This window comes from Squalius cephalus (assembly GCF_949319135.1).
Source record: "Squalius cephalus genome assembly, chromosome: 13".
NCBI classification, from domain to species: domain Eukaryota; kingdom Metazoa; phylum Chordata; class Actinopteri; order Cypriniformes; family Leuciscidae; genus Squalius; species Squalius cephalus.
This window is the reverse complement of record NC_137134.1, coordinates 5,071,212-5,098,835: the sequence shown is the minus strand read 5'-3', so window position 1 is coordinate 5,098,835 and position 27,624 is coordinate 5,071,212. Positions and strand designations below refer to the sequence as shown.

At 40.8% G+C, this 27,624-nt stretch overlaps 1 protein-coding gene across 1 annotated transcript in view; it reads left to right on the top strand.

Moving 5' to 3' along the window:
- Positions 1 to 27,624, top strand: part of lmcd1 (LIM and cysteine-rich domains 1) — a 93,521-nt gene that overhangs the window by 3,155 nt on the left and 62,742 nt on the right. Inside the window, exons 2-3 of the mRNA XM_079889648.1 lie at positions 5,575 to 5,663; positions 20,744 to 20,999. Of these exons, the coding sequence (XP_079745774.1) occupies positions 5,575 to 5,663; positions 20,744 to 20,999 (345 nt within the window). The remainder of the gene's footprint in view (positions 1 to 5,574; positions 5,664 to 20,743; positions 21,000 to 27,624) is intronic.

Below are 27,624 nucleotides of genomic sequence, written 5' to 3'. Positions count from 1 at the left end.
TTGATGATTAATCTTGGATACAAGCGAGAGTGAGCCTGCAGTGTTTATTGTTTAAATGAGGAATATTGTGACGTGTTCGTTCTCGGAAGAAACTCAAGACTACAATGGAGGCTTTTCAGGAGTTCAGAAACACTGACACTGATATAGAGAAGAACTCCCGCTGGAGGGACTCTGGAACTTAGCAGAGTTTTTTCATGCTCAAACAGCAACATTACACGCTAATGAATGTTTATAGCATAAAAGGTAATCTTAATTTTAATAAATAGTATATTTATTCCTAATGCATTAACTAAAGTTAGCAAACTCAGTTTTTACCATTAAAAAGTAAACGTGTACTCGCCAATGTCCTCTTTTTTTGAAAATAAATGATATGGTCACAAGGTCAAAAGGTTTTAAAGGGCTTTAACGCCATGGTTGCATGCTTTGTTGTGGTCTGTTTATCTCTGTGTGCTGTTATTTTTGTCATATTAAGCTCTGATGAAAGATAAGCCCTCTGTATCGAGTGAGAATTGTGGTGGACAGCTTGTTATTATGGATTGTGTTTCAAGCTATTGTTGAGTGATTTAAAGTGAATGGATGTGGTGTTTGTCATCACCTGATCAGAGTTTCTGCTGATAGTTTCTCGCCGATAGACAAACACAGCCGTGAGAAGGGCTCACCCTTTTATTCATGCCATCACTATAAAAATGCCATTTTACTGTATTACAGGAAAAGAAAAGTGTGATAGTGTTTTATTTATGTCAGGATAAAGCATTTTTTCTATATATTTTAAGTAGTAAGAATTTGCTCTTGACATGTCCTTGAACTGTTTTATAAGATTCACCCAGAAGTGTGCCCAAATTATTCATTTTCACCATCAGACATGTATGTATTTTGTCTTTTTTCGCTTATTATTTGATTATTTCATTTTTTTATTTGATATTTGGAGCTAGTTTGCTGAATACATGAATCGATAATGTTGTATCAGTAGTCTTTATTTAATGTTGTGTGAGAAATGTGATATGATTGTGACAAAATTGTTTCATATGTTTGACAAGCATTAGTCTCAGTGGATAAAATAGTCTACGCACCCCTGTTAAAACAGCTGGCTTGTGTCATGTAAAGAATTAAACAAGTATAAATCAGAACTTTTGCACATTTAATGTAAAAACTACAATCTATGCAATGCAACTGAAAACCAAAATGACATATTTAATAGAAAAACTTGAAATAACTATAACTGCATAAATGTGAACTACTTAGCTAAGTATTTCATGTATAGCACTCAGTCTGTGCATGTGGAAAGGAGTGTTTTAGCCCGTCTTGACTCTTCTTTGCTCAAAGCCTCCAGATGTGTATGATAGCGAGAGCATCTCCTCTTCAGGCCCTCACAGACTCTCTACAGGATCAGTTCTGGCCTCAGGCGGAGCTGGTCAACATTCATCATTAGCTGAAGCCATTCTTTTGTACATTAAGATGTTCTGGATCGTTGTGAAGCTGAAAGGTTCTGGTTCTGGTTCTTGAAGCACTAAAGCCCGAGTCCCGGCTGAAGAAAAGCAGCCTGAAGCGTGATGATGCTCCTCCACAGATTTGCTGTTCTTCTACTTATGAGCCAAACATACCTTTCACAGATTTGGACAAAAGATCTCATCAGACCATAACACATTTTTACACATGGTTTGGAAAGACTGGTTTTTCCTAATTTTACCCAGGGTTTTTTTTAGTCAGAAAGGTTTCTTTTCTTCCCACAGGCCCCATAGCTCAGACAGATGGAGAATATGGGTCCTGGTATTTGATATCTGTCCTGTACGAAGCAATCAGCCGACCATGTTGCCTGTTGACAGCCTCCCTGACCAGTTTTCTGTTTGGTACATCAAATGCCTTTTGAATTTTTCGTAGCCTTCACCTTTGAGTGACACCTTTCAACAGTGACGTTGATGCTTCGCAAGCTCTTTGTTGCCAATGGCTCTTGTAGTAGCAGCAACAAGATGTCAGACATATCTCACAAGTTATTTGGAGTTAATTCAGCTGAAGACAGGTGTGCACTGTTTTAGACAAGCTTGACGATTAGTTCATTCTGAACACAGCCACAAACCCAATTATAAAACGGTGCACACTTATGCAGTTAGGTTGAGTTAAGTTTTTATTTTTATGTTTTTTCTCTGATATGTCACTGGTTTTCAGTCGCATTGCATAGGTTTTAATTTCCACATTAAAAGTGCAAAATTTCTAAAATGATTTTTCTTTGTTTAATTTTTTTTATATCATTTTTTCTTTCACTATTTCAATACACATGCTGAGTGAGAGTAACTAGGTTTGCTTAGTTTATTTGGGCTGTTCTAACCAGACAAGCAGGATCATTTGTTTGGCCAAACAATGGAAAATGGGGGAAGCTTTGAGTAATCCTGCTTAAAAACATTGTTCTGTCTAGGGCTACAACTAACGATTATTTTGAGAATCAATTAGTTGGCTGATTATATATTTGGTTAAATTGATTAACCGGATTTTAAAAAGGTTTAAAAAAAATTTAAACAAACAAACATGCCAACTGAATGCTATGAAAACATATATTGTATATATGCAAAAGAGCTATAAAGCAAAAAGACTGTTTAAATCCCTATATTAAAAATTAAGATAATAACAAAGATAATAAAGAAAAAGAAAAACAAACTCAGTGTTAACGGTAAAAAGAGGAATGTTTTGCAGGAACGAACACATTCACTCTGGACATTCTTTATCCTGTAATTACATGCTGTTATCCCTTTAGTTACCTCTCATAAAATACTTGAATTACATAAATTTAACGACCAACAACAGATTTTTCAGCAAAATTTATATTTTTGCCCTGAATATTAATTGTCTCCCTAATGCGTCCTGTCTGATTGACATGCATGCGTGTGCCGGCGCTCATTCAGTAAAGTCTGGACAAGGCCTTCGTGCAAAATGGAAATACTCGCGTGAATTTGTAACACTTACAACCCCCATTGCAAATCTGGTTAATTGGCAAAATGTACAGACTTTCAGCTGTGTGCAATGAACAAATAACAAACAAAAGTAATTGAAATAGCTCAACACAACAAATATTTCAAGTGGTTTTCCCAAATTCAACTAAAAATTCAACTTTTAGTGACTTCTGCAGTATAAGCATTATTCAACCCCCTGAATAGAATCTCTCACAACAGCACAAATCTGCAAAACAGGTGTTGTCTTAAGCACACGTGATGCAACTAATCAAGGGCTTCATTAGTTGCACCAGGTGTGCTTGACACATTAAATATCTGAACTGGCTAGGTTTGTTGAGTGTCACGTTTGACTGCATGTTAGAAATATGGCAAATAAGTCAAAAGAATGGTCATCGCCCTTCACAAACAAGGAACAGGATATAAAAATATAGCGAAGTCATTAAATGTTCCTAGAGACACTGTTGGGAAGCATAGTTCGCAAGTTCAAAGTTAAAGGAACAGTGTTTACACTATCTGGACGGGGCAGAAAAAGGCAACTATCAATGCCTGCAACCAGATTTCTGAGAAGGCAGGTTCAGAAAAACCCTTGAGTGACTGCAAAAGACCTGCAGCAAGACTTGGTGGCAACAGGCTACTACACCACTACTGACCCAAAAGCACAAGAAAAGTGCTCAAAATCATATAAATGAGCCACAGAAGTTTTGGGATTCTGTTCTGTGGAGCGATAAAACTAAACTGGATCTTTTCGGCCCTCTGGATCAGTGGTGTGTCTGGAGGACATAGAATTAAGCATATGCTGAAATGAACACTCTGTCTACAGTTAAACATGGTGGGTCTTGGTGATGCTCTGCGGCTGATTTATATCCTCTGGCACTGGAAACCTGCAGCGTGTGGAAGGAGAGATGGTTTTATTGAAGTATCAGGAAATCCTAGGAGAAAATGTCATGCTGTCAGTGAGAAAGATGAAGCTTGGGTGTCATTGGACCTTCCAACAGGACAACAATCCCTAGCATACCTCAAATTCCACCAAGGCTTGGTTGCAGAAGATGTCCTGGAAGAGTCTACAGTGGCCATCACAGTCCCCTGACTTGAACCCCATATAAATCTCTGGTGGGATTTGAAGAAGGCGATTGCAGAACGCAAACCCAAGAATATTACTGAACTGGAGGCCTTTGCTCATGAGGAATGGGCTAAGATACCTCAGAAACGCTGCCAGAAGCTGGTGTCTGGTTATACATCTAGTTTGCAGCAGCTCATAACAGCAAAAGGATGTTCTACTAAGTTCAAAAGATGCTTGCCATAAAGGGGTTGAATAATTTTGAGACTGCAGAAGTAGCTTTTTCAGTTGAATTTGGGGAAACCACTTGAAACATTTGTTGTGTTGAGCTATTTCAATTATTTTGTTTGATTTGTTCATTGCAAATAGCTAAAAGTCTGTAAATTTAGCTAATAAGCCTGATTTGCAAAGGGGGTTGAATAAATTGGATTAAAACAGTACAGATAAGGATATAACCATAAAATGAAATTGCGCTGAGGAAACACATCACACATTAAACAGCACACACATTTGTCAACGCACCTGACAGGCAAGCCATGTTAAACATGACGCTTATGCATTACCTTGAAGCTTAAATTAAAGAATTCTCATGTTTTGAGCAGCGTGGATCACGTACCTTTCCAGCATCAGCTCACTTGGTTTCCGGTTTACTGTAAGCATTGAGACAGACCCTGTCACCCATTAATTTACCAATGTGTCTGCAGTGCTGAATGGTTGCTGTTTAATGCAGTTTGGAGAGAAGCGCCAACACAGGAAGGCAGACAAGGCCACCGTCCTTTACTCTGTGATGTGTTTTCAGTAGTCTAATGCTTGTGCAGCTTGCTCTTCTAGCCGCTATGCTGCTGAGCTTACGAGGTCTTCCGTTGCATGAGGTACTTTTGGCTGAGGTCAACGGCTGCTTGCAGCTGAACTGGACCTTCGCTATCAGCACGGCAGGATTTTATGAGATCCCCATAGCAACATCTCTGATGATGCAGCGTTGAGAGACCGACTCAAAAGGGAACATCTCCGGTAGCGTAACCTCGGTTCCCTGAGAGGAGGGAACGAGACACTGCGCACGCTGTCATGTTACATAGCTCAGTCTGTCAGCTGCACTGTGCTCCAGTCCAAAGACTCTGAGGCAATGGCGCTCAGTGCCGCTTTATAGTGCCGCGAGATTTCATAAGGCTTTAGTAAGGAGCAAGGAGGGGATAACCCCATAGCGAAATCTTCGTTGGCGCTGTGTCGAGAGGCAGATTCTCAGGGAACCAAGATTACGCTAGGTAACCGGAAACGTTTTCCATGCACGTTGGGCAGACGCTACTAATCGATAATGACATTTGTTGTCGATTTCATTATTGATTATTATCGATTAGTTGCTGAAGCCCTAGTTCTGGCTAATGGCACAGAAATTACACAATTCTTTAAACAAATTAAATTGAAAATGAATCTTAACCTCAGAATCATTTTAATTAATCTGTTTCATGAGATGTCTCTGCAGTGAGTTAAGTAATTTGCTATTCTGTGAATAACTGCTATTCTGTGAATACTTTGTCCTTTTCCTCTGACCTCTCTCTCTTTCTTCTTTTTTCCCAGATGTTGGTGGGGCCACTGCCAGTAGGAAAGGGTGCAGCATGTCTGACATGTAAAGGGATCTGCTCTGGATTCCAGCCACATTCCTGGAGGTAATTTATTCTCTTGACTAAAGATGAAAAAAGAGAGGAAAGGGCTTCCACGCCTGCCTCAGTTCTCTGGATGTGTATGTGGAAAACTGGATTAATGAGTGTGAGTTGTGAGTGCTTCTGTTTCAATTTTCATGGGCTCAATATTTTCAGAATGTCACGACTTTGGTGTTTGCCTAATCTGTCTAATATTAATTATATGATAAATATATAATACTATAAAGACTGTAATTTTTTAAATCAAAAAACAAATCTACTTTACTGCTATGGGGAGACTTTCCTGGGGCCTGTACCAGTGACTAGCTGAACAAAACCATGGTTGCAAGATTGGTTTTGATTTGACAAAACCAAACACATCCAATGCTGAAGGCGTTTCCCATTGCTTCAACGTTATGATGCAGCATTGAGTTCCCTCAATAAGGGACGATTCAATATATGCAAAGGGTCAATATTTACAGTGTTGACCCTTCTTCTTCATAACCTCTGCAATTCACTCAGGCATTGCAGCTTCTGGGCCAACCCTTATGGAACAAAAATATATGGGAATAACTGCAAAATATAATGCAACATATGACATAATATATTTCCATATATGGGAAACTAGTGCTTAGATTTTTCAATATACTGCAGAACAAAACATCAAAGGATGGTCAAGTTATGAGTTAAATGTAGAATTGAGTGTTTATATAGAGGTCTATGTTTTCAATTGGATGACTATTGGATGACACTTGGTTCCGGTGTGAGAACGCTGAGTGCGTCTGGCTCACGCTTCACGCTAACTGTTGTTTGTCCTTCTTTTTTGTTTGAGTTTCTTCTGCTTTGTTTTTTTAAAAAAAAAAAGTAATTCTTTTTGGCCAGTGGAGATTTTATCCCGCTTTCCAACCATTGGGATTCTCCGGTAACTTTGTCACTCTTCATCTCACCTGCTGCGAGCCTTTGCTGTGTCCGCTGGGTTATGGTCTGCCAGTTGTCTGCCTCGTTACTGTTGGTGAATGAGTCTCTGCTGACTGTGATGGTAGTGCAGACCCTCTGAACGTCCGACACCTCTGGCTGAGTGAGTCTCCACTCTCTCTGCTGACTGTGACGGTAGTGCAGACCCTCTGAACGTCCGACACCTCTGGCTGAGTCAGTCTCCACTCTCTCTGCTGACTGTGACGGCAGTGCAGACCCTCTGAACGTCCGACACCTCTGGCTGAGTCAGTCTCCACTCTCTCTGCTGGCTGTGACGGTAGTGCAGACCCTCTGAACGTCCGACACCTCTGGCTGAGTCAGTCTCCACTCTCTCTGCTGACTGTGACGGTAGTGCAGACCCTCTGAACGTCCGACACCTCTGGCTGAGTCAGTCTCCACTCTCTCTGCTGACTGTGACGGTAGTGCAGACCCTCTGAACGTCCGACACCTCTGGCTGAGTCAGTCTCCACTCTCTCTGCTGACTGTGACGGTAGAGCAGACCCTCTGAACGTCCGACACCTCTGGCTGAGTCGGTCTCCACTCTCTCTGCTGACTGTGACGGTAGTGCAGACCCTCTGAACGTCCGACACCTCTGGCTGAGTCGGTCTCCACTCTCTCTGCTGACTGTGACGGTAGTGCAGACCCTCTGAACATCCGACACCTCTGGCTGAGTGAGTCTCCACTCTCTCTGCTGACTGTGACGGTAGTGCAGACCCTCTGAACGTCCGACACCTCTGGCTGAGTGAGTCTCCACTCTCTCTGCTGACTGTGACGGTAGTGCAGACCCTCTGAACGTCCGACACCTCTGGCTGAGTCGGTCTCCACTCTCTCTGCTGACTGTGACGGTAGTGCAGACCCTCTGAACGTCCGACACCTCTGGCTGAGTGAGTCTCCACTCTCTCTGCTGACTGTGACGGCAGTGCAGACCCTCTGAACATCCGACACCTCTGGCTGAGTCAGTCTCCACTCTCTCTGCTGACTGTGATGGTAGTGCAGACCCTCTGAACGTCCGACACCTCTGGCTGAGTCGGTCTCCACTCTCTCTGCTGACTGTGATGGTAGTGCAGACCCTCTGAACGTCCGACACCTCTGGCTGAGTGAGTCTCCACTCTCTCTGCTGACTGTGACGGTAGTGCAGACCCTCGGAACGTCCGACACCTCTGGCTGAGTGAGTCTCCACTCTCTCTGCTGACTGTGACGGCAGTGCAGACCCTCTGAACATCCGACACCTCTGGCTGAGTCAGTCTCCACTCTCTCTGCTGACTGTGATGGTAGTGCAGACCCTCTGAACGTCCGACACCTCTGGCTGAGTCGGTCTCCACTCTCTCTGCTGACTGTGATGGTAGTGCAGACCCTCTGAACGTCCGACACCTCTGGCTGAGTCGGTCTCCACTCTCTCTGCTGACTGTGACGGTAGTGCAGACCCTCTGAACGTCCGACACCTCTGGCTGAGTCGGTCTCCACTCTCTCTGCTGGCTGTGACGGTAGTGCAGACCCTCTGAACGTCCGACACCTCTGGCTGAGTGAGTCTCCACTCTCTCTGCTGACTGTGACGGTAGTGCTGACCCTCTGAACGTCCGACACCTCTGGCTGAGTCGGTCTCCACTCTCTCTGCTGACTGTGACGGTAGTGCAGACCCTCTGAACGTCCGACACCTCTGGCTGAGTGAGTCTCCACTCTCTCTGCTGACTGTGACGGTAGTGCAGACCCTCGGAACGTCCGACACCTCTGGCTGAGTCAGTCTCCACTCTCTCTGCTGGCTGTGACGGTAGTGCAGACCCTCTGAACGTCCGACACCTCTGGCTGAGTCGGTCTCCACTCTCTCTGCTGACTGTGACGGCAGTGCAGACCCTCTGAACGTCCGACACCTCTGGCTGAGTGAGTCTCCACTCTCTCTGCTGACTGTGACGGCAGTGCAGACCCTCTGAACATCCGACACCTCTGGCTGAGTCAGTCTCCACTCTCTCTGCTGACTGTGATGGTAGTGCAGACCCTCTGAACGTCCGACACCTCTGGCTGAGTCGGTCTCCACTCTCTCTGCTGGCTGTGACGGCAGTGCAGACCCTCTGAACGTCCGACACCTCTGGCTGAGTCGGTCTCCACTCTCTCTACTGACTGTGACGGTAGAGCAGACCCTCTGAACATCCGACACCTCTGGCTGAGTCAGTCTCCACTCTCTCTGCTGGCTGTGACGGTAGTGCAGACCCTCTGAACGTCCGACACCTCTGGCTGAGTCGGTCTCCACTCTCTCTGCTGACTGTGACGGCAGTGCAGACCCTCTGAACGTCCGACACCTCTGGCTGAGTGAGTCTCCACTCTCTCTGCTGACTGTGACGGCAGTGCAGACCCTCTGAACATCCGACACCTCTGGCTGAGTCAGTCTCCACTCTCTCTGCTGACTGTGATGGTAGTGCAGACCCTCTGAACGTCCGACACCTCTGGCTGAGTCGGTCTCCACTCTCTCTGCTGACTGTGACGGTAGTGCTGACCCTCTGAACGTCCGACACCTCTGGCTGAGTCAGTCTCCACTCTCTCTGCTGACTGTGATGGTAGTGCAGACCCTCTGAACGTCCGACACCTCTGGCTGAGTGAGTCTCCACTCTCTCTGCTGACTGTGATGGTAGTGCAGACCCTCTGAACGTCCGACACCTCTGGCTGAGTCGGTCTCCACTCTCTCTGCTGACTGTGATGGTAGTGCAGACCCTCTGAACGTCCGACACCTCTGGCTGAGTCAGTCTCCACTCTCTCTGCTGACTGTGATGGTAGTGCAGACCCTCTGAACGTCCGACACCTCTGGCTGAGTCAGTCTCCACTCTCTCTGCTGACTGTGACGGTAGTGCAGACCCTCTGAACGTCCGACACCTCTGGCTGAGTGAGTCTCCACTCTCTCTGCTGACTGTGACGGCAGTGCAGACCCTCTGAACATCCGACACCTCTGGCTGAGTCAGTCTCCACTCTCTCTGCTGACTGTGATGGTAGTGCAGACCCTCTGAACGTCCGACACCTCTGGCTGAGTCGGTCTCCACTCTCTCTGCTGGCTGTGACGGTAGTGCAGACCCTCTGAACGTCCGACACCTCTGGCTGAGTCAGTCTCCACTCTCTCTGCTGACTGTGATGGTAGTGCAGACCCTCTGAACGTCCGACACCTCTGGCTGAGTCGGTCTCCACTCTCTCTGCTGACTGTGACGGCAGTGCAGACCCTCTGAACATCCGACACCTCTGGCTGAGTCAGTCTCCACTCTCTCTGCTGACTGTGATGGTAGTGCAGACCCTCTGAACGTCCGACACCTCTGGCTGAGTCGGTCTCCACTCTCTCTGCTGACTGTGACGGTAGAGCAGACCCTCTGAACGTCCGACACCTCTGGCTGAGTCAGTCTCCACTCTCTCTGCTGGCTGTGACGGTAGAGCAGACCCTCTGAACGTCCGACACCTCTGGCTGAGTGAGTCTCCACTCTCTCTGCTGGCTGTGACGGTAGTGCAGACCCTCTGAACGTCCGACACCTCTGGCTGAGTCAGTCTCCACTCTCTCTGCTGGCTGTGACGGTAGAGCAGACCCTCTGAACGTCCGACACCTCTGGCTGAGTCGGTCTCCACTCTCTCTGCTGGCTGTGACGGTAGAGCAGACCCTCTGAACGTCCGACACCTCTGGCTGAGTCAGTCTCCACTCTCTCTGTGACTGTGTCGTTGTTTGCGGGCCGCGTATTTGCTCCTTAGACGGGGTTAGCTGATTTTGTGGGTGTGTTCGCTACCCGGTTCAGCTGTTTTATGAGTGACAATAAGTCGGATAATGCTGGCCAAGAAGTTTGCTTTTCTTTTCCTCTTTTTCCTCTTATCCTCTTCGTTAGGGACATTTACAGCATGTCATTAATGCACTCATCATCTGGATTAACCCCCTGGGGTCGGCGGTATCGCCGGCGATACCAGCTCACTTTTTTTCTTATCAGAACAAAAGAAACTCAAAATAGTCTGTTGATTTTGATTTTATATGTAAGTTTTATACATCAATCAAAACACTTAAATGTCTTCTTTTATTTGTGTACACTCATAATAAAAACAAAATGTTGTGTTTTTTGTAAAATAAAGAAAATAAACATGATGCGCGTTCTGCCGTCTCTCTCAATGTGAAACTCATTCTGAAACGCAACAGAAAATGACCTGTAACTCAGCGAATGAAACGCATGTCTATACAATGCTTGGAGTCTCTATTTTTAAAGTATGTAAATTATATAAAAAACAAATATTCTCTGTTTAAGTAATCTGTATGAAAGCAGCAGCATGTACAGTTTCTCAAATGCTTCCTCATTAACTCTATGACCACGCCCACGCGCGCACGAGCGATTGACATGCAAATGATCCACGCGGAGAAACGCAGACCTGTAAACGCCCTCATCACCTCAAAACAAAAAATCAGAAACTTTGGTAACTTACTCCTCTCTGCTTTTCATGAGTTTGGAAGACTGTGTTTGTGCTGTGCTGTGCTGTTTCACTTGGATTTACCTCAGAAGAATTAGAAGAACGCGATTTGAAGATGAGACGATTTTTAAGGTAAGACATGTTAAACTGGTGGTGCCAGATTAAAATGTATGTTATGAAATGAGATTGTAGTAAAAACATGAACTAAGCCTAATATCGTACATGTGTGTATCTATAAATAGACAACATGTTGAAATGTGAACTAGACTGGTAGGCAATACATGTCTGACACAAGGATGTTTTTATATTCTATAATAAAACACAGCATGATAAAAGTAGGCTAGTATGAATGTATACTATGGTGAATATTATAATGTTTAGATCCGTGTTTACTGTTAAATACTGTGTTTGTGGATATCTGTTCAAACGTAGATGTATAATATGGTAACAATAATTAGTTTAATAGTTTTGAACGGCTTGATCACTTCAGTAAATGTTGTCTGCACGCGTTTGAAAAGCAAAATGTGCCAAACAATAGGCTTAATTTTTTTCTAGTTTTTTTCTAGTTCCCTATAGTTTCTCTTGATATCAGTATGTTCAAAGCGTTTTTTTTTTTTTTTTTTTTTTTTTTTTTTCAGGGACCAGATGCCCAACTGAGGAGTCCTGTTGACTTCAACATTCACATAAGTCTCTGTACATGAACATGGTAAAGTGAAAAATCAAACACCATGGAAATGAAAGGTATGTACTATGTTTCAGGAATGGCACAAAGGTGTGTGACTGGTTAAGTCTCTGTCTTTAGTTCAGTGTGTTAAATTATGTGCTTTTTTTGTAATTTGTTGTGTATATTTGGATTATGTTGTGTTGTAAATAAATCCAAACAATCAAAAAGCCATTCTTTTCTAAATCTCCTCATTCTTTGTGCAAGGTTGCTCAGAATGATAGGGCCTGATAGCTCCTAATAGGGCCATTAGGGGAGGGCCTTTGTCTTTCTCAGGTGTGAAAAACATACATATTAATAATGTGATCACACCTCCCGCATAAAGCTTTCTCACACAAAACACGTCTTACAGTTTTTAAATCAATATATTGTCTTATCTGAATGAGCAGTCAGGGTGATTTTCACATAGTTTTGGAGCAAATATTCTAGGCTACGTGATACAATTTTCAAAAGTCTTGTGAAGAAATAATCAGTATGGGTTTCATGGCCTTATTTCAGTGACAATTTGTTTTTGTATTTTCACAAACCACGCATAAATGTCATTATCTCAAAACTACAAACTTTTACATACATACTGCTGATATATTATTGTAGCAGAGTTTGTGCTGAATACAGTGTAATCAGACTTTAGCCATGAAAATGTCAAGTAACAGAAATAAGCACAAATGTCAGAGCATGTCAGAACACCTCCAGGGCCCAGAAAACACCTCAGACCCCAGAGGGTTAAGAATCCTAAACTGGGATTTATGAGTACTGTCGCTCACTTGGGATTCTTCGCCAACCTGTTTTCTGTCTATCTGGATCAGTATTCTGTCATTCACAGGACTTCGTCTTCGGGTCGCTTGAGAGACACTGCTTCATTAAGGTCCATGGTCGGGGAGGATTGTCACGATATTAAATCTGGTCTCTCCCAAAACTTTGTGCTTCTAAACTGCCGTTCACTTCCTCAGTGATTTAATTACTGATACTCAATTGGATATGTTGCTCTTCATGGAAACCTGGCAGCTACCAAATGACTACTTTCATCTAAACCTCCTTATTCCCTCTGGATATAAATGTTTATCTAAGCCACGTCTCTGTGGTAGGGGTGGTGGTCTAGCAGTTGTCTTTCGCAATGCTATGGAAATTGTCCACATGGAACACATGGCTTTTAAGTGCTTGCTCACACCTCTCTGCTGATCACATTAATATATCGTCCTCCTAAATCTCTGTCAGATCTTTTCTCTGAATTTAATGAACTAATCGCTCTGGCATATCCTCTTATGTTATCCTGCTCAGTGATTTCAATATCCATTTTTTATTAATTATCGCAATGTTAAATCTGTTGATCCTCTGTCATTCTCAGACTCCATTAAAGCTACAATATGTAATTTTTTTGGGTGCTAGGGTCCACTAACCTCTTAGGTCTTGAGATGCTACAAAGGCAGAGATTGATGACGCAGAGAATAAGCGGAATCATGGAATTTGTCGTCATGCTGTAGGATTACAAATTTAAGAATATGTTTTAGATCTGCTGATCCTACTTCCTTACATAACATCACATAACAAACTAAGGTGAACTATACTGTATTGGGCATTCAAGGTGAACATGAGGGCATCCATTTACTGATTAGATTTAACATAGTTTCCTTTGAAAGGGTTTTGTTAGTCTTTGATCTTCCTACTGAGAGTTGAACTCAGAAAAAAGAAAGGAAGCGGAAAGAAAGTCTGCAGTATGCGTGATGTTTGACGTGGTTGACGGGTAGGATTCATTTCAGCCTGCGAATATTAAAATTCAGCTCTAAGGTCCCCAGGAGGTTTTCAGCCTGAGAGGAAAATGGCGGAGGCAAGCAGTCGCTCGGCAGGTGCTGCTGCACCTTTCCTAAAACAAACTGGGAGACCGCCAGATAATGTTTTTGCAAATGGAATTTCTGCATCTTGGAATTCACGCATGAAACACACTAAAACAGAGAACTCATTACATCTCTGGGTAACTCTGTATGTGTTGTTTCTCCTACTGACACAATTGTGGGGAACTCGTGAACGCGAACGCCATACTTTGCTGCAGGCCACGGCACTCGCAAACATTGTCGTGCCAATGCCACTTGCTTCATGGTGCCAATACACCATATACTCAAACGTTTTAAATGACGGGCGTGCATGTACCCGTAGCGCGCTGCGCGAGCGGCGCTGCTCTAGAGGGACGGTACCAGCAAGTCGGACTCGAGGATATTCTGTCTTTCTCTGCACGGTTCTGCTTCTATGTGGGGATATTCATCTAAACCCCGGGCCTGTGGATTATCAAGATCGTGTGGACGCTCTACAATCAGCTGTTCCCATTCATGGGGTGGAAGCGCCGCTGACCCATATTCAAGGCTTCAGCGTGGGAAAACGAGGTAACCCCCTGACAAACTCTGCTCCTAAGTATCCTAAGAGAAAATATTAACATCAGTGATCCACGCTAAGCCAGCAGCAATTGCAAATACTGCCGCCTTACTTAAACAGCAGCAAATGAAACTGTTTCAGACTGTGAATCACGCGAGCGTGTTATGGAACCCGAAAATAAAGCCGAAGGGCATTTTCAGAGGACACTTAAACATCCGCAGCATTGTTTCAAAGACTGAGCAGATTGAACATTTGTTAACGGACTCAAATCTTGACTATCTTTGCTTAACGGAAACTTGGTTGACTCCTACTATCCCCTCTTCTATAGTGAAAGTGTCGGGATACACCTTGTATAGACGCGACAGAAACAAGGGTAAAGGCGGCGGTGTGCTGATTTACGTAAAAGATCACATCCAAAGTAAACAACTGGACATCAGTGATTGAAACTTGGAGTGTGTGGGGACTACTATTACTTTATCTCCTCAAATGACTTTCTGTGTATTAGCAATTTACCGACCTCCTAAAGCTACTAATGATTTCTTTATGTCTCTTGGTAACTTACTTAAATAATGTGATGGAAAAGAAGTCATTCTTTTAGGTGACTTTAATTTAAATAGGTTTGAGAAATCATGTAGAAACAAACTTAAAGAAATAACAAAACCTTTTCAAATGACACAACTATTAAGTAAACCAACTCGTATAACAAGATCTTCTCAAACCTTAATAGATTTAATATTGACAAATAAACCCGAGAGAATAATTAAAACTTATAATCTAATCACAGGCATGTCTGATCACAATTTAATCCTAGTAGCTAGAAAATTGATAAAAACAAGGTGTAAGAACGAAAATCCAATGAATAGTAAAATGTGTATCGCATTCATTCCAAAGAAAGATTTACAACTGGTTGAAAAAGATTTAAAACAAAGTGGGCAGACATCCTGGAGAAAAAATCTTGTGAACAGGGCTGTCGTGATATTATGTTTGCTGTAAATAACATCATAAGCAAATATACAAAAAATAAGCAAAGAAAGCGACATGCGAAACGAAATCTGCCATGGTTCAACAAAATTATTTGGGATATGATGAAAAGCGAGATGTGGCGCTAAAAACATTTATAAAATCAGGACTAACAATGGATCGATTTGCCTTTACAAGTCAAAGAAATAAAGTTACAGCTGAGCTTAGAAAGGCCAAAGCCAGTTTTTTTCTTGAAATCATTAGAAATGCACAAGGTAATAGTAGAATGATATGGAAAACTATTGATAAATTGATTGGAAAAGAAAAGTCAAAATGTGAGAATATTCGTCTCAACATTAATGGAAAAATTATTGATGATTCTTTTGCAATAGCAACGAATTTTAATGAATATTTTTTAAACATTGTCCAAAAACTGGCTCACAATTTTCAAATTGTTCATCCCCCTCTCATAATCAGTGACAAATCTGATTTTAATCTTAGCTCAATAACTAAAACTAAAGTTGAAAAAATAATTACTGACCTAAACAGCAGCAAAGCAAAAGATATTTATGGACTTGATACTTCTTTTCTGAAACAATATAAGGACATCTTCTCTGATCCGTTGACAATAATGATCAATCAATCGATCAGTGAGGGTATTTTCCCAGCAATCCTAAAACCGGCGATTGTCACCCCTATATTTAAGTCTGGAAACAAACATGACATGAACAATTATCGTCCAATAAGCATCCTCCCAGCTGCGTCAAAAGTGCTCGAGAAGACGGTGGCGGAGCAACTTACCACCCACTTTGACTCACAAGCTCTCTTAAATCCAATGCAATTTGGTTTCAGACGGAAATACTCGACAGACTCTGCCTGTTGCTACTTCCTGGAAACTATATATGTGGATCAGGGAAGGGTGGTGGGAGCAGTCTTCCTTGATCTGCGTAAAGCATTTGATACTGTCAATCACCAGATACTTTACAGTAAATTAAATCAATATAGTCTCTCTGAGCACACCCAAAACTGGATAAGATCTTATTTGAGCGACCGACATCAGTGTGTACAAGTGAATAACATCCAATCTGCGTTTAGAGCCACCTCGATGGGAGTGCCGCAAGGGTCTATTTTGGGACCCTTGCTTTTTAGCATCTATATAAATGACCTCCCTAGAGTGTGTTCGGACGTTGACGTAATCATGTACGCTGATGACACGGTGATCTTCACTTCTGGGGAAAACGAGCTGGAGGTTGCTGACAAATTATCAAAAGAGATGCAAAAAGTTGCAGAATGGATGCAGACGTCCTGTCTGACTTTAAACATAGATAAAACGGTCTCAATGTTTTTTTCAAATAAACGTAAATTACAACTAACTCAAGAAATTCAAGTTAATGGACAAAAAATTAAAAATGTAAATGAAACAAAATATTTAGGTCTAATACTTGATTCGAACCTTGGTTTTAAAAGTCACATAAAAAAACTTGGTAATAAATTGAAATTTAATTTGATGAACTATAAACATATCAGAAATTCATTAACTAGGGAAGCCTCAAATATATACCTTAATACTATGATTGTCCCACATCTTCTGTATTGCATGTCTAGTTGGTCTCAAGCGTGTAAAACATCGTTAAAATTACTTGAATCGTTATATAAAAGGGCAATAAAAATTCATGATAAAAAGCCTCGCCAGTACCATCATTGTAAAGTACAAAGTAAATATAACATATTGAGTTTTGAAAACCTCTTTAAATATAATCAAATTTCTGCTCTATTTAAAATTATCCATAATATCGCTGCTCCTCCTTTGAGAAAATTTGTCACACTAAATTCGGAGAAAATTTCTAGAGCCACAGGGTCGACAGCCAGAGGAGAGTGCAGCGTTCCAAGACGTAGAACCACATATGGTCAACAATCGTTCTCTTATAAAGTGAGCCTTTGGAACACTCTTCCAAACGAAATTATTTCATGCACTAACTATAGTACTTTTACACGCTTGACCAAACAGTGGTTATTATCAAAGCAAACCAGTGCGTACTGAATGACTGTGATATGAATGATGTAAACTGTGAGTGAATGAGTGATAGATTCCTGAAGTGGAGAGTGTTTTTATGATGTGAGTGAAGTAATGCTTCCATGTATTATTCTGTATATATTTTATGAATTTTTGTAAGTATAATATCAACCTGTACAGGGACATGCGGGTGGAAATTAGCATTTTTTGCTATAACCTGGCACATGACATCTCTTCTTTTTTAGACTAATGTTGTTTGTGCATTGTCCCTGATCAAATAAAAAATAAATTCAAATTCAAACTGTGTGAATGTTTACCTAGTCTTAGTTCTCGTGACCATGTGTTGTTTATACAATTTGGGGGGTACCATTATCTCAGTTGGGGGTAATTGCCTCTATTGTCTTTAGATGATTAGATTTAGTGGTCATCCCTAAGGCTGTGTGTAAGGTCAGCACCTTTAAGGACAGCCCACTGAAATGCCTTTAAGATACCATGTAAAGTTACATTAGTTAGACTTGATGAACTACAGACTCTGAAGAATAAATCTCTTCTGCTTATAAGATCCATCTCAAGTCTCCTGGTCTTGCTTCGATGAAGGAATAAAAGTTTCCAACAATGCCGATGGATCTAATAATGTTTATGGATGAGTGAATACATTCATGTTTTTTAACATGACTGTGGTATGAAGCAGGGTGCGATTGCTAATGAGAGACCAGCGTCACTGGTCAGCGCCATGCACGAGTCCCACGGATATGAAGGAATGAGGACATTTCATTCTACCGAACTACACGCAAGTGCTGAATTACTACTCACACAGGTCAGTTTATTTGACGAATGAAACTTGTGAGATAACACAGCGCTTTTTCACTTGGTCTAACGTTACACTAACATTGTAAAACAGCATTTGAGTGTGTTGAAAGTTATAATGTTATTCTATGTGTTAGTTTGTTGGCTGTATGAGACTAGCAGTTAGCTAGATCAACATTAGAATACAGTACTGATCAGACTGTAACATTTCATCATGTTGAGCTGTATAACATTTATTTGTTTTATGTACATTTGCTCACCTGTCTAATAAAGTACATACAAGAGCGGCATCTCCGTCAAGTCGTGAAGCTCTGTCAAGTCTAAATTTGACGCAAAACTCGAAAACGCCACACCGATATTGATCCTCGTTTTATTTTTCCTTTTGTCCCAAAGTCTGCTTGCCACGATCCATAATGTTTGAACGAAACAACAACAGCGTGACGCGGATATTAACGTCATTGACAGGCGACAAGTGACAAGGGACTGGCACTATTTAAAATTGTGAATTTCACAATTGAAAGAAATATATAACACTGTGCAAGTGGTTTTTGGATATTTTGATAAAAAAATCTTACATATTGTACCTTTAATGCATCTTCTCTCTCTTACTCTGATTTCTCTTGTCCTTCTGCTGTTTTCTCAACGTACAACTCTGCTATCTCTGAAGCCTTGATTACACCCCTATGATAACTAAGCTGCTACCTTCATCTCATGCATCACCCTGGTATACATCTGATCTCCGACTGCTTAAACAAATTGGCTGCTGTCTCGAGCACCAATATAGGAAACGTGGCCTGGAAGAGCATTACCAAGATTTCTGCGCTCACCAGCTGAAATACAAGTCTGTTCTTAATGCCCCACGTACAGCATACTGCTACTCCATAATTGACACTGCTAAAAGTCGATCTAAGTCGACATCATTTTCAACTGTTAACAAACTTATTAACCCTTCAACGCATCTTATTACTGGCTCAATTGACCTTTGCAACTCCTTCCTCCACTTTTTTGGAAAATAAAATCAAACCTATTAATGAATCTTTTTCATAAAACTCATCAGAAGTTTCCTCTAACTGGTCCTTACCCAAGCCCATAAAGCACATCCTCTAGCTTTACTCTCACCAGCCCATCCTCTGGTAGTAATTGCTCAAACTAGCTCATCTACTTGGCAGTTAGATCCAGCACCTACCTCACTTCTTAAAAGCTGCCTGTCTGTTATCACATCTCCTATTGCTCATTTGATCAACTGTTCTATTTCTTCCGGTCTGTCCCGCTATCATTAAAACGGCTGCGGTCACTCCTATTTTAAAGAAACCAGGGCTAGATTCTTCTGTTATGAATAACTTCAGACCTATATCTAATCCTCCATTCATTTTTAAGCTGCTTGAAAAAGTAGTTACCTCGCAGTTATAAGCTCATCTCTATGCTGACAATCTTCTTGATCCCTATCAATCTGGCTTTTGGTCACAGCACTGAAACGGCATTAGTAACAATTATTAATGACCTCCTGCTGATTATTAATGACCTCCTGCAGAATCTGCTGATTCTGGTTGTCTTACTGTTCTTATAATGCTTGACTTAACAGCAGCTTTTGACACTGTAGGTAGTGCTTTATCTTGGTTTATATCATATCTTACTGATAGACTTTTTTATTATTGTCCATAACTTCAAATCTTCTGTGTGTTCTCTCTCTCAAGGTGTCCCTCAAGGCTCTGTTCTTGGACCACTTCTGTTCAATATTTATTTGTTACCTCTTGGTCACATTATCCGTAGTCATGGTCTCAGCTATCACTGTTATGTTCCATCTCTGCTTGGCCACAGCTCGCTCCATCTCTGCTGTTCCTCTGGACATACTGAATACCTGTATTGCGGAAATTAAAATATGGTTACATAGCAACTTCCTAAAATGTAATAATGACAAAACTGAGGTTATTGTTTTTGGACCACCATCCCTTTTAAAAAGTCTGAAATGAGTTTATCTATTGATGGGCCACATTAATTCCATCTCATACTGTTAGAAATCTGGGTGTAATATTTGATTCGTCGCTTACATTTCAATCTCATATAAGTTCTATTTCCAAGACAGCGTTCTACCACCTTTGCAATATTGCCCGACTGCGACCTGCTCTCATCACTGAAGAGATTGAAACGAATTCATGCTTTGATAACCTCTTGTCTCGACTACTGTAACTCGCTTCTTGGGCTGCTTGCCTGCTAAAACAATCCCTAGACAACAATATGTTCATAATTCTGCTGCCAGAGTCATCAATCAAGTCAAGAAATCTGATCACATTACCCCTTTGCTCTATAATCTTCTTTAGAATAAACCTGTTCCTCTCCGCATTCAGTATAAAATTATCTTGTTAACTTTTAAATATCTTCATGGACTTGCTCCCATTTATTTATCTGAACTTCAGCACTATTATTCACCTCCTCACTCTATCTTATCCTCTTCTCATCATCTGACTTAAAACTTACTGTACCTCATTTTTGTCTTTCAATCCTTCAGTGCTCTGGCTCCGAAACTCCGGAATTCTCTTCCTCTAACTTTACGTGACACTTCTACTCTAACTTTACGTTACCTCATTCAAATCTCAACTAAAAACATATATTTTCTTACAGTATTTCCAACCCTCCTCTGTTTAGTGTTCTGCTGTTTTGGTACTGTAAATTTATGTACTATGTGATGCTTGATGCTGTGTTTTTGTTATCTTCTTGAACAGCGACCTTGAGTTTGGGAAAGGCGCTTTATAAATAAAACATATTATTATTATTATTGACGAGGCACTGCCTCTACTGATAAGCCGTAGCTGGTACAGTGCCTAATAAACTACAATCTAATCTTCATTTTTGCAGAAAAGCTTGCACACAGTGCCACTGCGGTCAGGAGGAGCATGTATCCAGCTCCGACAGCGAAGACGACCGCAAGGTGGGGCGATTGCTGGCAGAGTCTCGCTATGCCCATCTCACAGCTAAGGTTAAGGGAGGAGACGGCATGAGGGTCTATAAACGCAACCACATGATTGTCACCAACCCAGTGGTCTCCCGTAAAGACCCAACATTCAACACAGTCACCTATGACTGGGTCCCACCAGGCCTCACCCAGAAACTGGTAAGAGAACCATGAAAGCTCAAACAAATCAATGCATCCTTTATATTTAGTAGTTTATCATGGTTGCGGTCAGGCGGTGGTACTAGCTGTAATGTGAAATGAACATAGCTCATGACATGCTCCTGGTGAATACAGATGAGCTACTGATGGTACCAGTAATGAGCAAGACAACCAGGGTTTAGTTGGTAAATATTCCTGGTGGTGCTATTTCTCCAGCTTCTGAAATGTCTAAGTCCTGAACCACAAGGTGAAAAACAAAAATCACAAGGTGTGCTTTAGTTTTGTGTCTTGTGAGGATAAAATGTGGCTCCTGGAATTACCATGAAATCAGAATCTTTAACTTTTTCAGACAACGGCACAACACAACAGTATACTTCTACCACAGTTAACTCAACCCCTCCTATCTGATTTACTGAAGACACGCATTTAAATATTAGCGCTGAAAAGGCATGGACACATTATATATATGTTTTGTTGTTATTGCATATGCGTTTGTAGGCGTTTCCCTTTTAGACGGAAAATTTATGTGAAGAGAGTTTTTAAAATACCATTCAATGTGATTTAAGGTTTGCGCTAGTCAATTTACTGGTATTTGCACCATTATTTAAAATCAGAAAAAAGCAGTCTTAGCCCATTTTGTGCTTGTCATGCTGTGATGGTTGCTGTAGGAGGACGCACCGCTGACGAGTGTAGAAGGGAGAGATGTTTCTCCACTCATGCTCATTTATTAGGAATGCCTCTGCTTATCTGCGACCCTATGCTAATTTGTGCTGCTCTTGGTAGATTGCTTTGGTCATAATGGACATTAGCTGGCATTCCTGAGGCCTCCCTTGGTGTTTTTATCTGGAAAAAAAAATCTTCTAGAGGCAAGACATGAAAAAAATAGCTTGCTAACAATTATGTGGTGCCGACCTTGATCACAAAGTACCACTATCAGTAAGCAGGACATCTGATCTTAATTAAATAATGTATATTTGAGTGAGTTTGTCAACTGACCAGTCTGAAGGATTTGTGAGATACTGATAACTTGCAGAGCCTCTTGCTGTATTATCAACACAGGGGATTTGATTAACAAAAAATAAATGAGCTAACAAAACTACTAAAAGAATACTATGAATGTAAGTAAAGAGCATATTTTATATTTAAGTGACCTGAATTCAGTTGGATGTTACTATATAGAGTTACATTATCTTATGAAAGATAAACTGATGATTCTCATAGTAAACCTTATAACCTGTCTTCCACTGGTTGTGCTGGGCTACATTGAACCAACTCAATCATTTGGTTTCTCAGTCCGTACAAGTAGTGGTCGACCAACAGTGTTTTTCACAAATAATGAAGTTCTTCAAAACATGAATAAAAAGTAATTAAACACTATAACCAACAGTGCTAAAACGTGCCACTTTTATAAAATATCCTTTCCTAATACCTTTGTCTTTTTCTGGTTATTTTACTGTGGTAGGCAGATTCTTCCCCCTTATAATAAACACTGTACAATGCAATTCAAAAAATTTGAAAACATTGTATAAAAATGTTATACTGTAACTCACATTATAATTTGTTGTTCGGCAGAAAGAATATCTATCATCCAACAGTTTTAATTTTGACTGCCAACTTTTTAAAAATGTCTATTACAGAGAGGAAAAGATGAAATTGCAGTACACTCATCACCATTTAAATCATAATGTATGAACAAAAATAGATTTAAAATCAGTTGTAAGGCCTTAAACACTGAGCGATCAATTGTAGCACATAAAATATCAATGTTCAGAACAGTACAAAGAATACAAAAACCTTTAGAAACTCACACAAGAGTTCATTACACACCAGAGATGGGTTAAAAAGAGAGATTAAAAAGAGCCAATCTCTCTCTTTAGTGTTTTGTGATCACCAATATTATCAAACCGTTTACCTCACCTAGTGCACTGAAATAGGTTAAGATAGCGAGCTAACATGAACTACATTGTAATCCAATTCCATTGAATATGTTACAATTTAAATGTAAATGCACATAGTTCTAAAGGGGGGCATCATGCCCTACCTTTAACACAGCTACATTCACTCAAGTTGCTATGCTGATAATATAATTTGTAAGGAAAATTTGCATTAAATATGAAAGTATTTCCGGGGAAACTTTTTCAAAACAAAATAAAATGCACACACAAAAGCACATCTCTTTGCAGGGCCGCGGCGCTCTCGGCAAATAAACTGCTACATTGGAAGCATTCAGAACTGGCTGGAACAAAACATTTTGCTGACTGAAAAATATTTTTGTGGAAGTGCAGACTGTATGAAATGAATCAAACAAAAAACAGTGTTTATTAACGAGCAGTAGTTTTATCACCACGCATGGGTCATCAGTAAGGTGCATGCTGAATTTGGTCCCCCAATTATAGTACATTTAGTCATGGTAAGCTATTTTTCCTTTTTTATTAAGAGTTTTAGAAGGTGACGCGGCAGTGCAGATCACACCTGTATGTTCGTCTAAGCGGACACCCGAAGTCTAAAGTAGCCTATCTGTGTTTCGCTCCATCTCGGATCGCGTGCATAGAAAGCCACCTGGGGAACAGCGTCTCTTTCGCGGCTCAATACACTTTTAACTCTTTTATAGTATCTAGCACGTCGGTCAGGAGACTGTATATTACGACAGTCATGCTACATGATTTGACTGAATTTGATGTTACGTAGAAAGGGCGACAGCGCACCGCTCCAAAGGAAAGGAACGGAATGCATCATCGTGTTTCACAATCGCTGCCTGTAAGACAAAATCAGAAACTAAACTAAAACACAGCCCTAGTCATTAAAACAATTTGAGAGCCCCTGGTGGTTCGGGGGCCCTACGCAACTTGCGTGCTTTGTGTATAGGGAGGACAGGCACTGATTGTACTCAATACCCGCAACCTCGCACAAAATTTTAGGCCCTGTAGATATAGCCTACAGATCTGGTAAGCAGAACCTGCCGGTTTAGAGCCAAACCGTTAAGGTTTTGTGGTTAAGGTTTTGTATGTGCAATAGATTTGATAGGAGACAGGAGACCGATTACTCTCTCCCTATCCAATCACGTTGATGCATATAAATAAAATTGTACATAAAATGTATTTAGGTAAAAGTAAAAATACACAATTTTAAACTATTTAAAAAGTACTCTTTCTGATTTTTAAAAAAGAACTACTTAGATTAACAGGAGTGTTTGTAATCCATTACTGCACACATCTGGCGGTAGGCTGTATTGATTTTAAATATCTGAAAGACTTTGATGAAGGATCATGAAACTGTGATGCGATCAAGACCTGGAACTACTTCGCAGCAGTGGAGTTAAACAACAATCCTCAACTATCTCGAAGGTTATTTATTCTAAGCATTAGCATTTCTTGTCAAATGTCAGTCTGATGTTTTACAGGAATTTGGCTGGTGTTTGGTGAAACATCCCATGATAAAAATAACCCTCTCCATGAGCTAAAGGTATGGAACAGCCTTGCTTTATCATCTCACTGGGCACATACCTCACATTTGACTTAATGGAAAGAGCCGCATATAAATTTGTCCCACTGATCTCACATGCATTTAAGGGGATCATTTCAATTGCAAGGTACTGTAGGAGGGGTGGAATGAAGGATGCCAGACTAGGTCGGGATTTGTACGGTTTATTTTGATAGCAGAATGTGCTGGCGTTTTCCACCACCTCCAGGGAGTACAGCAGCTCACAGGGCCAGCTTTTCTTACACAAACTTCTTATATAGTCCAGCAGTGGACCATTCAGAGTAGGCCAGGGCTCTGGAAATAAGCCCTATACTTTATTGTCCACAATTGGCTGCCAGGAAGCATGCCACCTGTGCGCCTACTAAAGCCCTTTCATCTTTCGTTTTTCTCTAAAATCTAGCCTTTTGGAGAGCTTTGTATGTATAATTGTTGCATATTTCCAGATAAATAGATTTTGATCCACAAATACATTTAAAGTGAACGAAGTACGAGCCAGAGCCCCCTGCAAAAGCAGAGACATTGGGATAAAAAGCCTCAGCCCACCGCAAACCTAAAGCCACATGAGCCATGTCTGACCAGGTGTGTGAGCCAGCCCTTATGTCTTTTATGGAGCTTTTTCCTGAAGCCACGTTCATCCCATTCATCCCATTACGAGCCTGTTACGGATACTGATCAGGTGCAAGAGCCATGCCATGTCCGTTCCAGTAGGTGTTATAGTGGAGTATGAGGGAATGGAGTGTAGCCCCGCTCATACTCCCGGGTCGAAGTGAGTGTGCAGAACTCAGCCCTCGTTGTGATATGTGCAGAATGGGAAAGGACAGTGAGACATATGTACATGCTATAATAAAATCAATCTGTGCGATGAACAAATTTACCTCAGTAGCACGTGTGCAATACAGTTTTTGCATGTGTGTGAAACAAAGCTTATTGTTTGTGTTATGTGGGTGTTTGTTGTGTGCTTGTTTGTGTGTGAGGTTAATCTAGGACTGCATGATCAACTGAAATTAAACTGAGACCGAGATTTGGCTTAGTGCGATTATGAAATCGCAAGGTTTTAATTAAATAAATATATGTGCAGCATGTTTCATGGTGAAGCACACTGCCATCAGAGCGGATCGATCGGTTTGCAGTAAATGCTGCTCCATCTCTGCAAGCGCTGCGAGTTTGAGTCACTTATAAGCAATGCGCCAAACATCTTTCCAAACTTGTAATGAGATCCGTTTACAAACTTGTCTAACAAAAGAGAACATTTAATGACAAGTTTTTGCTCCAAACTTAATTCATAACATCAGTCATCAAGTGTTAGAAATAACTTCCTTTTGTGATCTGATGTGGCTTCGTATCATATGAAGCAGAAATGCTATTATTTTATAGTATTTTGTTTAGGGATAAAGGCTTATTATGTCGATTAGCATTGCATTACAAATATACTTTATTCTGTTACACTTTATAATAAGTATACAGTAATAAAGTATTTACAAATCATTTGCAAACTATTAGTTTAGTTAATTCGTAGTTAATATATTGTAGTCTCTATAGTTTTAATATATTAATATACAAATAGTGAGTTTTTCATTCATTGTCACTGTAATATTGTTTAATTAGCTCATATGTAAAGAATTAGATAATGTTTTGTTGTGCTTTAACAACTTATTAACTGTTAATAGTTCTCACTTTAGATTAGGTCATATAAAATGTGAAAATGTCATTGATTAAGTGGCTTGAAACAACCTTTATTAGACAAGAATTGCATTAGTATTAAGTGTTCCTTAAAAGTATAGCCAAGTCTAGTCAAGTCCATGCGCGTAATTTGCACGGGGGTTACGGGGGTCATGACCCCCTCAAAAATCAGATCCAGCTAATATAACCCCCCCAATATCATCACATCATTCAGATTAAAATAAATATGAAATATTCAGAATGAATAATTTTGTTCGTTTTCTTTATTAATTTCATTTGCCAGCAAGAAATATAGTATCATATTTTAAATAATCTGTAATGTACCCCCCGCCCACCGCCCACTATTTTGCGCAGTCGCTGGGATGAATGGTTGGAGAAAGCTGACGGTGCATGCTACCGGATGGAAAGATGAAAAGTACACTGAAAGGCAGCCAGACAACGATTTTTCATTGTTGGTCGACACCAGCCAAAAAGAGGAAAAATCCTGACCAAACGGAGGTACCCCTATTGCTAAGTTAGCTAAGTTAGCTCAGCGTTTCTTAAAGTGTGGGGCGCGGGCGCGGCCCACTGGTGGGGAATAGAGACATGACAAGTGGGGCGCGACAAAGGTTTTGTGCCCATCTTTTTAATTCCTTTATTTATTGGCCATACACTCAAAACAAAACAAAGACACATTTAATTGTAAGCCTTACTTAACCTTTTCACGCGTAAGTTTAAAAGTTTTTCAAGGCGACCGTTATTGATCGTAGTAACTTATCACTTTATGGTTACCATGGAGACGCGTCTTTCATTGCTTGTCACACCGCAGCCGCTGAATGACTGATGATCTGCTTCTTTTTCTTTTTTTATTAAAAATTTCACAAATTTGCTATAGCAGGATATATCTGATATTCCGATTGTCAAATATGTGCAAGTGGATGTGTTTTGTTGTTCAAACACCTTTATAACGATCGCGTTAGTTGAGCTGTATGCGCAACGTATTTTAGGTATCTTATTAAAATACCTACAACAATACGTACATTATTAGGAATTTACCACCTCCGGCTCAATTTGAGATTATTATTATTTTATTTTTTTTTCCTTTTTTTATTTATTTTTTGTTCTTTTTGCATTGAGTTTGCAAAGTGACAAAATAAATCAAAGCACAAAACGTTAGTCCACACTTGTATTTTCTCAATTTCTGACTTTACGTTAAGTAGCCTAAATCAGTAAAAGTATCACAATGTATTTCTAATACAGGAACGGCAAATTAGCATGTTACCTTTTACACAAGAAAATTATTCAATAAATAAATAAATTAATAAATATGCCGCGAGTTTAACATGGTTAAATGGTAGACCCAAAGTTACGCCCTTGGTCAAGTCACCTTCATTTATATAGCGCTTTTAACAATATGGACTGTTTCAAAGCAGGTTTACAGTGATAATAGGAAATTTAAGTAACAGAGATTGTTTTGGCTTTACAG